The sequence below is a fragment of the Phascolarctos cinereus genome, unplaced genomic scaffold (assembly GCF_003287225.1).
Source record: "Phascolarctos cinereus isolate Bilbo 61053 unplaced genomic scaffold, phaCin_HiC Scaffold_2;HRSCAF=192, whole genome shotgun sequence".
Classification (NCBI taxonomy): Eukaryota; Metazoa; Chordata; class Mammalia; order Diprotodontia; family Phascolarctidae; genus Phascolarctos; species Phascolarctos cinereus.
The window spans coordinates 162,072,806-162,089,295 of NW_027555625.1; the positions used below are offsets into that span (position 1 = coordinate 162,072,806).

The 16,490-nt window shown below is 36.5% G+C and overlaps 1 protein-coding gene across 2 annotated transcripts in view; it reads left to right on the top strand.

The window, feature by feature from the left end:
* KIF16B (kinesin family member 16B) overlaps positions 1 to 16,490 on the top strand; it is a 350,941-nt gene that overhangs the window by 257,491 nt on the left and 76,960 nt on the right. The window contains exons 23-24 of one of the 2 annotated variants that reach the window (XM_020986360.2): positions 3,087 to 3,209; positions 14,762 to 14,851. In XM_020986360.2, coding sequence (XP_020842019.1) covers positions 3,087 to 3,209; positions 14,762 to 14,851 — 213 coding nt within the window. The remainder of the gene's footprint in view (positions 1 to 3,086; positions 3,210 to 14,761; positions 14,852 to 16,490) is intronic. The other variant, XM_078149707.1, reaches the window with a different exon arrangement.

Genomic DNA, 16,490 nt, shown 5'->3' on the forward strand with positions numbered 1-16,490 from the left:
TTCTTTCTCTGTATTCCTAGTGCCTAGGACATAGTAGACACCTAACATATTTTGCTCAGTTGAAGCAAAGTGCATTTCTTCTAATTTGATACTGATATTGATATTTGTGTTAACCACTGGAAGACCTAACTGCACTCAGATAGCTGCTTCTAAATCCATCTTGGCCAGTAAGCAATTATTTCTCATTGATTAAGATACAGTCAGTTACAATTTTATGATGTTGTTTGGTGCTTGCCACATCCAGAGCCCTTAATACTTCTCAAACCAATATAATCATTATATACATAAGATGTTTACAAATGTTTGGTTCCTTTCATTTCCTGAGACCAAACCTTATTTTCATGCATAATATTTGCTTATATCTCCTATGTCACCACTCACACTGAAGTCACCAATTATCACTTTGTAAGATATATTTCTTCAACATCTGAAGACAATGTTGATGAATAAACTGCAGTTATCTTTATGATATTCTCCTTGCTTCTGGTCGTCATGAGAACTACAAGTTGAAAGAACCAGGTATCATGTGGAATGCTTCTTTTCACATCTGGTTTGTTAACTAATCAAGAAATACTTATTACCTAGGGGTACAAAGACAAAAGGAGAACAGTACCACGTCTCATGGAGTTTTCAATCTAGCCAAGGAGAGACAGCATATTTACTTACATATGTATACATATATACACATACACATAGCTAAACATATATAACATATATACTAACTAAACATACATATACCACACATGTAATACATAACCGAACATATATAACAGTGTAAAAAATATGTATATATAGCTAAATTTCAAGTTCTTTTTGTTCATATTATACATAGTAGGTGATGTATTAGCTGCTATTATTATAATTATTATTATTATTATTAGTGCATAATAATAATCACTTAGTGGTAACTTACCAGTCATGAAAGCACTTGAGACTTTTAAGTATTCTTTGTATTGCACTTAATTATTTTTATTGTCTGGGAAGGGATTCAACTTTTATGAATAAAATATACTCAATATGTATTGCTGTCTCATTGAAGTACATATTCTTTCCAAATAGGCACAATGCAACTCACTCATACCTGCCCATCTTCTGCAACACTAGTCCATGTCCCACCATGAATTTGCTAAAGCTGGCCCACCCAATATTATGGGAGTACCATTTGAATCTGTGAATGAGTGCCTTTTGTGAATTGAGTTGGTGATCCTTGCCCAGTTTCCAAATCCAAGATCTCTTTCCCTTACCTACCACACACATACAGAGTTATTATCCTTTTCTATAGCTAGATAGTCTTATTCTCACACACAGTAACAAAGCAATGGAATTGATCTGGGATTAGAAAGCATTCAAAGGAAGCTTTCCTATTCTTGGTATTCAGAAGACCTTTAAAGAACTTTGATCTTTATAATTAAACAACTTTTACAAGCATTTAATTCATTTAAGATGAAAGAAATGAAGACATACATATACACATATACACATATACGCATATATGTACATACACATAAACCCTTTTTCAGAGGAATTTTCATTAAGATTTTTCATAATGAAAACCTCTAAATGGCCACTCTACTGCTAGTGGTAAAAGTTTGCAGCTTAGCCTACTTGACCAAGATGGGGAAAATGAGACTAGAGGTGCTCTAAATAGTTCTGATAATATCATATATATATAAGGTCAAAACCAAGGATATTATCAAGATTAAAATACATCTTTAAAATTATTGTTTATTTGTCAGAAAGCTTGCTATGGAATTAACACTGCTGACAGTGCCCATCTTAGATTGTGTATTTAAATTTTAAAAAATTATTGCCATATTTTGTTTTCACATAACAAAGATTTCCAGACTCTAATACTTGAGAGCTCTCTTGTAACAAAACAGTGACTTCATCTGAAAGTGCATGCAATATTCCACATCTATAGCAACCCACAATCTCTCTATTTCTTAGTGTGTTTTTTTTGATTAAAAAAATCTATTTTCTCTTTCTACCTACATCATTGGGGGAAAAAAAGAAAAGAAAGAAAACATTTCTTAGAATAAATATGCAAAATCAAGCAAAATAAATTCCCTCATTGACAATACTTTCACTTGCAAATTTAGATGAGGTTGTCATTGTTTAGTAAACCAATCAGGTTTTACCTCCTCCTGAAAAGAACATTGCATTCAAGATTAGCTATTGTGTCTCTGGACAGTCTTGGAAAATCACTTAACCTAAGTCTCACTTTCCTCATTTATAAAATTGCAGAAGTGTGGAAAAGATAGAAGATCTCCTAGGTTCCATTGGACGCTAAAATGCTGTGGTTATTTAAAATATCCATGCCTGTATTTGTTGGATCTACCCTAAAATACTGGCCACTTTTTTTTTCTAAAGCTGTAGGCTAGGGAGAATTATAGGTACTAAGAATGCTCAGATTTTCCTCCATTCCCAGTCACAGGGACTCTAATTGGGCATTTCTTTTAAATGTGGGCCTTAGACCCTCTTTTTCACTCTTTAATATTCATCTTACTCCCCAGAATATTGCGTATTTGTCATATTTGAGGATTTTGAGTTTGATATTGAGCAAATAAGGCCTAATGATCTTTTAATAATGGGTTTCTGTGTCTTACAAAAACCATCTAAGACTGAAAATGAAGGGAATCTGAAACAGAATTTCCAACTACCTAGTGTTATATATTCTCCGTCTGATATCCTATGATGGAAAAATAAGGTGTGGTGTTTTGTTTTGTTTTATTCTCCCTTGATGGTAAAGAGTTTTTAGAAAGGTGGCTGGTTTGCAGTTTCTTTTAAAGTAACGTCAAGATTTCTAATTTGCCTCTCCATTTCCATTCTCCCAAGTTTTTTTCTTGTAAACTGCATGAAACTTCAAAGACTGAACAACACTGTGAAGTCCTCTTGTCCTAACTTCTCCATAAAGCATACATAAAAGAAATGTTCGTTTGTTATGAGAGAGCCTTCATATTTCTTTGCTGGTCTCACGCTCTTTTCTCTACTTTGAACACATTTTCTCTCCACTGCCTGAGCGGGGTGTTTTCCATGTAGTGACTCTCCTTTTTCTTTGTTCTCCCTGTCTGATGTTCCTTTGATAGCGCATGGCTTCTCGCTCTTTGGGAGCAAATCCAGATGACCTTAAGGACCCAATTAAAACTAGTATTCCACGCTATGTTCTGTGTGGACAGGGAAAGGACGAACACTATGAATTTGAGATAAAGGTAAGTGTGTCTTCCTTACCTTTCTGGAAAAATGGAAGTTTGATACCATATAATGCTCGTAATTTTTATGTAGTTTATATGTATAGATATATTATTTCATTTTTTACTGACGCCTTTAGTATGGATCAAATTATGTATGTGGGCACACTCATGAGTACATGTGTGCAGTCAGTGAGTGACAGAGGAGTCAGTATTGCTATTACAAAAGAGATGATCTCTTTAAAAAGGTTTTTTTTTTCAACAGCTCCCTTCCCAATTATATTCCAGACTTAATCAGTTTACACAACTTTTCAACAGGAGGTGTATTCCCATTGCCTTATATTTTCAGAGGTATATCAGCCTTATTGTTAATGGTAAAAATGATATCTTTAGTAATATTTTATAACATCAAATTTTTCCTGGCTATTCCCCCTTCAAATAGTTAATGGGCTAAAGACTCTCGAAACAAATAGAAGGTACTTAGTTTTGTAAATTCCTATTTCCTATGTTGATTTTTTTGTTTTTTAAAAGTAGTCACTCATTTATTAAATTAGCATTTGTACTGAGAACCTCTTATGTCTTCAACAAATTTCCTAGTCTGACTGGCCTTCTTTCGTTATGGGGGCAGCTAGGTGGTGCAGTGGATAGAACACCAGCCCTGAAGTCAGGAGGACCTGAGTTCAAATCCAACCTCAGACCATACACTTGACACTTACTAGCTGTGTGACCCTGGGCACGTCACTTAACCCCAATTGCCTAAAAAAAACCCCCCCAAAAACCCCACATTATGTAATACAGTAAGAGACAGATTGGTGCAGTGACTAAAAAAACTGGACTTGATTTCAGAAAGAACTGAGTTCAAGTCCTAACTTTGACACATGGTGACTCTGGGAACTTGGGAAAATCACTTAACTATTCTGTGCTCTAGGCAGATCTCTTAGGCTCTGAGTTGCAAAGAGAGGTTAATTCACCTTTGTAGAGGGAGTTCCCTTACGTTGGAGTTGCTCATACCAACAAAAATCACAAGTCTAGTCCCTGTGCCTATGTAATGTAGTAGCTGCTCTATCATCCAAAGTTCTCTGGTCATACTAGCTCAGGGGAAGCAAAGAAAGAAAGGGAAAGGGATGTAGAGTGAGAAGAAAGAAGCAAAATGGGTCTAGAAGGCCAACTTGTCAAGCTTAATTTTAAAATTATGTAATATAATAAGAGGCAAAGTGGATGTGTAGCCAAAGAGCTGACGTTGATGTCAGGAAGACCTGGATTCAGTGTGTGGTAATTTCTCATGGCAAATACTACTGTGCCATGAAAAAAATTTGGCAACCACTGCTACATATAGATGGCCCTGATGCTAAGTACAAGGGAAGCTTAATACAAGGGAAAGGGAAAATGTATTTAAGTTTGGTTTCATAGTTTGGCATTTCTCAGCCTTGCTTTTTATTCCCCTTATTCCAGTCAAGCCACTTTGCTTGTTCCCAACCTCTGCTATGTTTTCTTTTGGATCCTTTAAGACCCAATTCAGGCACCATCTCCATATAGTCTTCTCTGATCTCCTGAGCCAGGAATTATTCTTTCCTCTTTTGAATTCTTACATTACTTTATACTTCTCATATACTTTTGCACTGCTCTCTTATGTTTATTTGTGAATGTATCTTCTATTTTCTCTGTTTGATTGCAGTCTTCTCTAGGGTAAGGTCAGTGTTTTTGGTTCATAGTTTTAGAGCTGGAAATGCTTGGAGGTCACATACTCCAACCCCCTTGACTTTTTACAGATGAGAAAACCATGGCTCAGAGAAGTCACCTGACTTTCCCCAGATCCCATAGCTAATAAGTGATAACCTCAGGAATCAGTCTCCTGCCCTCTGATTCCAAATCAAAATTCTTCCCAATGTACCACAATGTCTCTCTTTACTTTCTTTTTTTGTTTTTGTTTCTGTTTTTGTTTTTAACTAGGCAGTGGAGTTAAGTGATTTGCCCAGGGTCACACAGCTAGTGTCAAGTGTCTGAGGCTAGATTTGAACTCAGTTCCTCCTGACTCCAAAGCTAATACTCTATCCACTGTGCCACTTAGCTGCCCCCTTCCTTTACTTTCTTACCCACTTCTGAACCTACTGTAGTGGCATGTGCTTAGTGGGTATTCAGTACGTGTCTATTGAATTGGATTATGGACACAGTGATATCAGAATTGGAAATAGCCATGTTTGTTTCTTAGCACAGCAGGTGGTCCTTTGTTATTCAGTGCTGAATATTTCTAAATACTGCCTGCAGGTCAGCAGAATGTCACTGCAAAATATGGGTTTTCTAGGAGCAAGTTTGCAACCAACTGTTCCTGTCACAAGTAATCTCACTAACTGGGATATGCAAGTATTCATGTAAAACTTTTATTTCAATTGTCTTTCAAGACTCATATGTGGAATGAATTATTATGCTTGGGATTTTCAGTTAGCTAGGATTTGAATAGTTACAGTTTTCCTCTTAAATTAAATTCTATCATGACACAAAGCAACAAAAGCCCACAAAATGTGCACTTGAGGCTGACACAATTTTTTGTATTGTTCCCCAAGTAAAAGAAAAAAACTGTTACCCGCCTTAGTTTTGTATTCCCTGCCTTTTGGCTTGTTTGTGTTACCATTTTAGTACATAATAAGCTGAATTAGGTCTTTATTCTTTCCTGAGGTATTTTTATATACATAGAAAGAGAGACAGTCTTTCACAGGAGATTATCATCAAACGTGTATCATTAATGAGAAGGACTGAAGCATTTCCCTTCAGTTGGGTAAATGCTGCTAGGCAGTAAAAGAAAATCCGTGCCATGTATTTTTCTCACAAACCAGCTGACTTGTTTAGAACTTCAGTATTGTAGTAAGTTCACCCTTTGTAAAGAGTCCTCCTGTTGGCTCATCAAGCATCATCTGATGTTGTCATAGGAACACTAGTTTCACTACACTGAGATACTTTCATGGTATTATTAGTGGGAACAACAATAACAGTTCAAAAAGTCCCCCTCAAATTGATATTATATTTTTTTCTGCCAAAAACCCAAAATTGGGATAGTTTAAGTGCCACCTCCTAAATGAGTACTTTGCTAGTCTTCCTGTTAATACCCACCCCACTCTGGAGATGACTTTATGTTTACTTGGAATACATTTTCTGTTTGATTATCTGTGTGTTGTTTTCTCTGGAGAAAAATTAAGCTTTTTAACAGCTTCTTTTCATCCTTGTATCCCCAGTACCTAGCCCAATGCCTGGTGCACGGTGAGTATTCAGTAAATGTTTGCTGAGTGGATTTGAATTGAACTAAAAGGCACCTCTCCCCTCCCAATTTGATTGATGAGACAATTGAAGGGATGATTTATCTAAGACCACATATCTCTTATAGTTCTCAAAGAGCTAGGACTACAGTCTTAATCTCCTGACTCTGGGGCTAGTGTTTTTTCTACCATGCCACACAGTTCAAAGTCATTTAGTAAATGCTTTCTTCTAATCAGAATCCTCTAGGTAGTATTACTGCACAGAGTTTTAGTGATGGAGAGTTCACTAATTCATAAAGTAGCCCATTCCATTTTCATATAGTCGCAAGAGAAAGTTCTTATATTGAACCATAATCTGTCTGTTTGTAACTTCCATTATTGGTCTTAGCTCTGTCCTGCGCAATTACACAGAATAAGTCACACCTCTTTCTCACATGACAGCCCTTCAAATACAGGGTGTTCCAAAAGTCTTACTGAAATTTTAAGATTTAAAATTTAATTTAAAATTAAAGATTTAAATCTAAAACTCTCCTAAGACTTATGAGACATTCTGTATTTGAAAATAACTTTTGTGTTCTTCCCTCTGCCCTCCCCAACACTTCCCCCTCCCCCCAAAAAAGAAGAAAAACGTCTTTTCTGAACATTTGTATTTCCTTGATCTCCAGCATCTTGAACATGATACACTCCCTGCCTAGGACAGACACACATGGCTATGGTCTAGTTCATCAACATGTTTCCCAGCTAAACACTGAACATGATATTCTGCATGTAGATCTAGAAGAGTTGGTTTTGGTTTTTTTTTTCTCTCCCTTTCTTGGTGTAGAATCTACTCATTTCAGAAATTTTGAAACATGGAAAGATTGTCTTTAGCATATTTCCATCTTCTTCATCCCCTCTCCCCTGGCCTTCCAGGCGCATTCGTGATTTTCTGTTGCCTCTTTTAGAGCTTCATCTAGTCTTGGTCTGTTTCCCAAAGGGCTCCATACTCCAAAATTAACAAGTGGGTAGAAAGCTAGACTTGGAGTAAAGTGAATTGGATTTAAGTACCAGCTTTGATGTTTGCTAGCTATGTCACCATGGGCAAGTAACCCCACCTTTCTGTGCCTCAGTTCCCTTATTTGTAAAATGGAGATAATATCTACACTGCCTCACAGATTTGAGGAAAGCACTTTGTAGACCCTAAAGAATAATGTGGTTGTTAAGTATTACTATTGCCTCGCTTCTCCTGAACCAAAATGTTCATTTCGGTGCAACTAATCTCATCTAGATGCCAGGAATCTGATTTAACTAATTCATACCTGCATTTATAGATGATTAATAGCCCCACAACTTGTTAATCCAAATGAGTCTCTTATTAGAAGAATGTAGATAATGCAAGAAGGAAAGATGAAGACAAATCACAAAGGAAAGACATAAAAGATAAAAGCAGTGTCTTACAGTGAGCTCTGTGTGTGTGTGTGTGTGTGTGTGTGTGTGCGTGCGCGTGTAGAGTGACCAGAAGCCAGCTGACCCAATCCAAAATTGATGCTTCTCTCTTCTTCACTTCCAAATTTGCACATTTTTTTTTAGGCAATTGGGGTTAAGTGACTTGCCCAGGGTCACACAGCTAGTAAGTGTCAAATGTTTGGTCTGAGGCGGATTTGAACTCAGGTCCTCCTGACTTCAGGGCTAGTGCTCTATCCACTGTGCCACCTAGCTGCCCCCACATTTTCTAAAAGCTACAGATTTCCTCCCTGAATAGATCCCATAGTAGCAGCAGGGGCTCCTGAGGCTGAGAGAAGAAAAGGGGGGGTGGGTGGGCTATTTACCTGTAAGTCAGGAGATGCCTACAGTTGGGTCATTATTTGAAGCCTTTACAGTTTGGAAATTTAAATTTTTCTGAATTTGATATTAAGAGCAAAAGTGTTTGATGCTGCTAGACCTGGAGGTGCCAAGCATTGCCAGATGTGAAATTCAGTGAAAGGAGGACTTGCTTTGGAGGCATAGTTTGAATCCTAACAATGCCAACAACATGTCAATGGACCAGTCCACTTAATCTCTCTGAGCCTTGGTTGACTCTGAAACCTTAACATCTTGTGTAAAATTGCAGTTTCATCTTTAAAATGAGAAGGTTGCATTGTAAGATCTCAAAAGTTCCCTCTCAGCTCTGAGTCTTAGGTTCTGTGGTGACTGAGAGCAGCAGTGTCAAACTCAAATAGAAACACTAAACCACTGTAAGCTTCATATTGACTTAGAAAGACAAACTCTACGTGTTTTTTACTGTATCTTTCTTGATTCTGATAATACTTCCCAATTACATTTTAATCTGGTTAGGCTGCACTTGGGAGTAGCGTGGGCTGCATGTGGTTTGTGGCTGCATGTTTGACACCTCTAACTTAGTGGTTAGCACAGCAAACCTCAAAAAGGCAGTTCCAAGTGGAGAAGAAATGACAGCAAAGGAAAGAAGAATACTCTGCAAAGAAATGAAGATTTGGGAAGAAGAAGCAGGCATTTTCTTATGTGTCTTACTTGAGGTCAAGCTTGGTGGTCAGTATAATTTCATGGCATTCAATTTTGATTGTTGTGTTGTTACTGTTATTCTTTCCATTTACATTGTTGTAGCATTTTGTGTGTGTGGTTTTCTTGGTTCTGTTTCCTTCACTCTGTGTCAGGCCATGAAGCTTGTCTGTGCTCATAATATTCATTGTTTTACATTCTATGTGTTTTTGTTGTGTTTTTCGGTCACATCTGACTCTTTATGACCCCGTTTGAGATTTTCTTGGATACTGGATTGATTTGCCATTTCCTTCTCCAGCTCATTTAACAGATAAGAAACTGAGGCAAACAGGGTTAAGTGACTTGCCCAGGGTCACACAGCTAGTAAGTGTCTGAGGCCAGATTTGAACTCAGGAGGTTGAGTTTTCTTGGCTTCAGGCCCAACACTCTATCCACTGTGCCATCTAGCTTCCCACATTCCATGTACCATAACTTGTTTAGCTAGATAGACATCTACTTTGTTTTCAGTTAATTGCTACTAAAAAAAACTGCTGCTATATGTAGTCTAATGTGGTTTTTTTGCCTTTCTTCTTATCATTGACCACTTTGCAGTATATGTAGTCTGTGCATGATCTGTGTGAAAGGGCATATGGGAAAGAAATGGTTTTTTTGGAGCAAAATGCTGAAAGAGAGAAGAGGAAATGAGATCAAATGGAAAAGGGATCACATTTGAAAAAGGAAGCATAATATTTCTTCCTCTGAAAAGGAAGGGAAGAAGGAAAGAGTAAAAGAATAAGCAGATAGAAAGAAGAAATATTAAGGTAGTTCAAAACCAAGAGCAGCTGGATGGATAGAGCACCAGGCCTGGAGTCAGGAAGATCTGAGTTCAAATGAGGCCTCAGATATTTATTAGCTGTGTGACCCTGGGGAAGTCACTTAATTCTGTTTGCCTCTGTTTTGTCATCTATAAAATAAGAATAATAATAGCACTTTCCTCCCAGGGTTATTGTGAGAGTCAAATGAGATGATAATTGTAAAGTCTTTAGCATGGTACCTGGCATGCAGTAAGTGTAATAAATGTAAACTCTTATTAAGTAAGATCATGCCCTGGTTATTGCATTGATCAGAGCTTTTATGTCTTTGAAAGTTGTTCATTTTTACAAAATTATTGTTGTCCAATGATGAAAATGCTACCCCAGCTCCTAACACAACTGATACAATAAATATTTCAAATGAGACACACATTTCTGGTTATGGTTGATGTGGGAATTTGTTTTGCTTGATTTTATTCATATTTTTATAATTTATATCATATTATATATTTTTCCCCCCATTTTCTTTTCCCCTTCCCTAACTGGAGGAGGGGTAGAAGAAGGTAGGAAGGAGAAAAAAAATAAATGCTTATTAATTGAAAAAAGTAAAATGTAATTTAAAAGGTCTTATGCTAGGAATGATAGGAATTGGGGATAGGATTAGAAATTTGTGGAAGATGGTTTTGATTGGGCTTGAGGGATCATAGAATGCCAGTTCAAGCTGATTAATAGGGGGAGTGAAACTAGAAGGGGACTAAAGGACTGGAGTAACAAGAAATCTAGGTACCAGAAGTTTTAATGATGAACTTAGTACAATTACAGGAAGAGTGAAGTAGTAGTAAAGACTGAAGGTAAGGAGGTTGTGGTCAGAGAAGGCTTAATCCTAGGTCAAACTCTTCATCATGGAATAGTTGTGAATGATATTTAATTCTCACATGTGCCCACATGCAGTGGGAAATTATGCTGTAAATAAGAAGAACTCTTTCATGAACCCTTTGTAACATTTCATGGATTATATAGCTTTATAGTATGATTTAGATTTTGTGTTCTAAAGTGATTAGGAGAGTTTCCTTGACGCTAATACTAGTATCATTGGATTTGGAGCCAGAAGAAATTATAGAGATCACCTAGTCCAGGCATTCTTAGCTTTTTATGTGTCATAGATGTCCTTGAAAGTCTGATGGAATCTATGCAGCCTTTCTCAGAATAATGTTTTTAATTTAATAAAGTAAAATGCATAGGATCACAAAGGAAAATAACAGTATCAACAGAGTTAAAAAAAAATTAAATCATAGATTTCAGATTAAGGGCCCCTGATTTGGTCCAGTGCTGTCATTTTATATCTGGGGAAACTGAGGTCGAGAGGAAGGGAATAACACGTCCCAAGCTACTAACACCAAGTAGAGTAAGGATTAAAACTTTAGTTTCCTAATTCCAGTTCAGGCTTCTTTCTATTACGTCTCATTGTCCCTAACATCGATTCATATATACTTCCAGTTCAAATCATATTCCCCTACGTATAGCTATATATTATAATATAATTGTATATAGTGTGTATGTAGTAAAGTACATATGCAGATGTTAAAAACCTAGGAAGCTGATAAGTGAATAGTAACACTATGCCCTCCCTACCTATTTTATAAATGGGTTTTATTGACTTGAAATAATTCAGAAGTTAAAAGTTTTAGGACTAGATCATTTTCAAATGTACTTTTATCATCATAAACTAAATTAGGAAACTTTCTCTGTATGTGTAGGACCAAATTCCTGAGGTAGTATTTTATATATTGTCAGATTTCATTTGTAAATGGTGTAAAGTAACAATATTTAGCAGAAAGATATTTGTTCATTTGGGAATTATTTAAAAGGTGGGTGACGAAGAGTTTTGTGGGCTTTGTTTTTCTTTTTGGTTGAGAACTGTTACTTAGTAGACCAAAGTGTTTGGATCCTCTTTGATCAGTTATATCTAAACAAATAAATACTAATGGTTCTTGCTGCAGCCATTAAAAAAAATTAGTGTCCGTAAAATTTGTGAAGATCATTCAGATGTGAATTGCTTATAAGGAAGAATAGTCCATCATGTGGAAATATTTGTGATGTCTAAGTAGCGGTTGCTCATTTTGGAGACATGGAAGATAGGTTTTTATCAACATAACCATTCCAAGAAGGAAGAAGTAATGAATTTACTACTTAAAGATTTGCAACAATAATGTTCCACATTCTTTACAGGGAGGAAAATAATTGAATATTTTGATCTCATTAATTTGTTGTGCTGATCATCTCTTTCCATTCCTCAGCCCACATACATATCTCAGAAGTCATGGTGCTAACTTGTATGTATTTAATGTATTCTTTCTTCCCCTACTCCTCTCCCCACCTCGCTTTTTTTTTTTTTAGCTTGCTCCAAACTGAAGATCTGGTATTGTTTCCAAAACTTATGCATAGGAAGGGCATCAATAAAGCTGTGATTTTTGTGTGTTTGTGTGTGTGTGTGTGTGTATACAAATACATACATATACACATGCACGCGTGTGTGTGTGTGTATGTGTGTGTGTGCGTGCGCAATAAAGAAGTTTTCCTAGCTCTAAAATGGTTTATGGTTTGTTGGGTTGTTTTGTTTTTTCTTTTTCTCTTTTTTGAAGTGGAGGGGGAAGAAGTCAGTACACCTTCCTACAAAGATATTCTCATTTTTTTTTCTGTTCCCTTATAAGCTTTGTTCATCGATGAACATCAAATTTATATGTCATTAATATCATAGATTCAGAGTTATATGGAACCTTTTTTGTCATCTAGTTTATCCTTGTCAGCGGTTGAGGAAGTGAAGTCTATTGAAATTTCACATAAGTAGTAAGTAGCAAATCTGAGATTCAAACCCAGATCCTTTAAATTCTAACTCTGTCTCCACTGTGGTTTTGTGGAATTTACTTTTAAGGTTTAAAAAAAGTGGATTCTGTACTTCTACATGACTATCTTTGACCTAAGTTCATGATGTTAAAAGCTGAAAAATGACAGATTTTCTTTCAAATTTTTCAACCTGAAGTGTTCTCTTATGTTCTATGCTATGAATATAGCTTATGTCCTCTGTTATAACTATACCATTTTCTGTTCTAACTGAATTTTAAAAAATTCATGCTATCAATTCAGTGATTATTCAAATACCTTTTGGGTTATGAGCCACAAAATGAGAACAAGAGATAACTGAAAATATTCAATGAGAAATTGCCTTTTATTTTAAAGAATATGTCAAGACTTGCCATATGGGAAAAATAATTTTAAATACATCTCGTAACACTTATGCCAGCTGTTTCCCTATAAGATTTTGACTCCTACCTGTGAGCACCTTTAACCTATGCCTCACCTGAAATATTATAAAGGCTGATAATGTTTTAATTATTTTGTGAAAGGAAAAAAAGAACATAAATCTAATTATTTATGATCCAGTTAAACTAGAGCATTGAAATGACAATATTCAGTTCCATCAGAATTCAGCATATAGAAGACCTCCCTTGAGGCTCTATGCAATGTTGTCTCATAATGAATCTAAAAGATCATATTATTGGGGGCAGCTAGGTGGTGCAGTGGACAAAGCTCCGGCCTTGGAGTCAGGAGGACCTGAGTTCAAATGCGGCCTCAGACACGTGACACTTACTAGCTCTGTGACCCTGTGCAAGTCACTTAACCCCAATTGCCTCACCAAAAAAAAAAAATATCATACTATTAAGAAAGTCTCACCTGTGTCATAAACACTGAAGGCAGTGTTAGAGTCAGACACTATTGTAGCACTATTTACCTTTTATTCTCCTCTTCGGATTGTAAAGGGGTATAGCTGCGCTTCTTGTCCTGATGGTGGGGCTCCTCCTTCCATTCTTCGCATTGTGGTTACCTCAAATCTGCACAAAGACCTACTGAGATAGAAATGAGAGATTGCATATGGCTGCTCAAGCCAGAACTTCTCTTTGCACTTATTTCAGGCTCATACAAAGAAAGAACTGAACAGAGTTAGGCACCATTGCATGTCTCATGAAAAATGCCTGGGGATCGGGCACAATTATTTTTTCCAGAGGTTCTTTGCTCTTATGGTTGCTTTTAAGTGTTCGTTTTCTTCTCCCTGGAGTCCTACCCCAACCTCCTACAACCAAATCTCAGCAAGATAATAATTTGTAATAATATTTTTTGGGGGGGGGGGCTGGACCTGTGATTTCATTAGGCGAGGGATCTGTCTGCCAATACACAGTAGCATCTGCCCCGCTACCTGGGTAAATCATTAGTGCCCAGTGTACTTAGAGTTTACATAACTTGCTTAGGATCACACAGTGTGTGTGTGTTTCAAAAGTGGGATTTAAACCCACTTGACCACTCTGCCTCTTAATGATTAGGATAATCAACCTTACTTGTTGCTTTATAAAATATTTCTCCTAGTTTATGGGATAAAATTTGTAAAAGTGACATGCCAGCTTTTCATATCTAATAGATAAAATTCCTATTCTTGCCATATTCATGAGGTCATTCCAGTTGATTTGGATTGAATTGCCTTATATAAAATGGGTATCATCCCATGGTGGATTGAGCAGTATAATTAAAGTATAATTGAAGAATTACACTTCAAATCTTGCCTCTGCCACTTAATACCTTTGTAACCTCAGGAAAATCACCTAATGTCTGTTGGGCTCATTTTTTTCAATGTTTGTAAAACCGAAGTGATGGACTAGATGACCTCTATGATTCCTTCTATCTCTAGATATGTGATCTTGTAATCTTTCCTTCCTTTAAAATAAAGTATGCTATGTGATGTAAGGGACAGTCAGAAAATAACTATTATTTGAAGAAAAGGTGTGTGTTTAAAATGGAATGCTCATCGTGATTTTAATCATCTTAGCTGCATAACTAGATGAGATTATATTTGAAGAAGTTTGTTTCCAATTCAAAACTTAAAAAAAAAATTCAATTAACCAAGTGTACCATGCAACCACAGTATATTTGCGATATTCATTTTCCTGCTGAATGATACTAATTCCAAACCAATTTTCTTCACTAATAGATTACTGTCCTAGATGAGACATGGACCGTGTTCAGGCGTTATAGTCGGTTTCGAGAAATGCATAAAACATTGAAGTTAAAGTATCCAGAGGTGAGTGATAAAGTAATACCGCCTCCTGAGAATGTTCATCTTAAAAATCAGTTGAGTTCCTTAATACATATCAATCCTATCTCTTAAGAATCAGTTTGTAGATGGCATTTGTTTTTCACCTTGGACTTTAATATACATTCTGCAAACACAGTTTTGCCCCACCAAATTTTTCTTCCTCCCTTTGGTCTATTTCTAATATGTTCAGTTGTGAAATCTTCAAAAGTGAAAGTTTAGAAGGTGAGTTTAGAATATCCTTTTTGTAATTCCTCTAATTTTTCATGTGTTCTAAACTTTAGATTTTTCTACTACCTGTTCTCCATGGGACCCCCACTGGTAGAATTCAGACCTGAGAGAGATTTCTTTCCTTTGCCCTCCCCACCAAATAGTATGGCTTGTACTAAAGAAAATGATTTATCTAAAAGATTTCAAAGTTGGAAGGGACCTCAGTGTTCATTCAGTCCAATTCGTATATTAAACATACATTAAAAAGAATTCCCCTTAGAACATATTGGAGAAGTAATCATCTAGTCTTTGCTTGAAGACCTAGTGAGGGACAACTGCTCCTTCCCGAGGAAAGATGACACCGATTACGGATAGTTCTAATTGTTAGGAAGTTTTTTCCAGCCTCAGTTTGCCTCTTTGTTCCTTCTATCCAGTGCCTGTGTCCTGACTATCACCAAGTATGGAATAGCCTCCCATCTCACCTTGGCCTCCTAGAACCGTTAGTTTCCTTTGAGACTTGACCCAAGTGCTACCTTTTACATGAGGCCTCTGCTGGTCCCACCCTCACTCCCCAGTTATTAGTGCATAATTGTCAAAAATTGTCCTGTAAATATTTTGTGTAAGCCTGAACAAACACGTTTCTCTCTCCATATAGAGCATTCTCTTTTGGGACAACATCTTTTAGATTTGCTTCTTTTTGTATTCCTAGTGCCTACCACAGTAGTTACATAGTAGGCCCTTAATAAATGCTCAATGCTTGATTTATTTATCATCTGTGTACTGCTCCTAGTTATGCACCCTAAAATCAAACAGTATGCATCTCTCTTCCAAATACTTGAAGAAATCTATTATGTTTCCCTTAACTCTTCTGTTTTCCAGGCTGAATTATCTCCAGGTTCTTCAAATGACTCTCATATGTTATAAATTCACCTTCTGCCTTCCTGTTTCCTGTTTCCCTCGGGATTATGAAGTGGAAAAGTCTCTAGAGTTAGCGACTTCATATCCTACCTCTGATACTTGTTACCTAAGTAATCTTGGGCAAATCACTGAACTCCCCTGCACCTCAGTTTCCTTTTTTGTAAAATGGGGGAAAAGTAAAGATTTTACATTTGTAAATGTGAAATATGTATATGGCTCTAGAGCTGTAATCTAATGATCCATCCTCTGATATTTTTCCACTTAGCAAGTGATATCATTCCTAAAATATGGCACCCAGAACTGTACACATCTTCTAGTCTTGTTTGTCCAACCCAGCAGTTCTCAAACTTTTGGGGTCTTAGGATGCCTTTCCATTTTTAAAAATTACTAAGGAGCCCCTCTTTTCCCAAGAGCTTTTGTTTATATGGGTTTATATCTATTTACTGTATTAGAAATTAAAACAGTGGTATTATGAAAAAAGTTTTGACTTGGTGGGCCT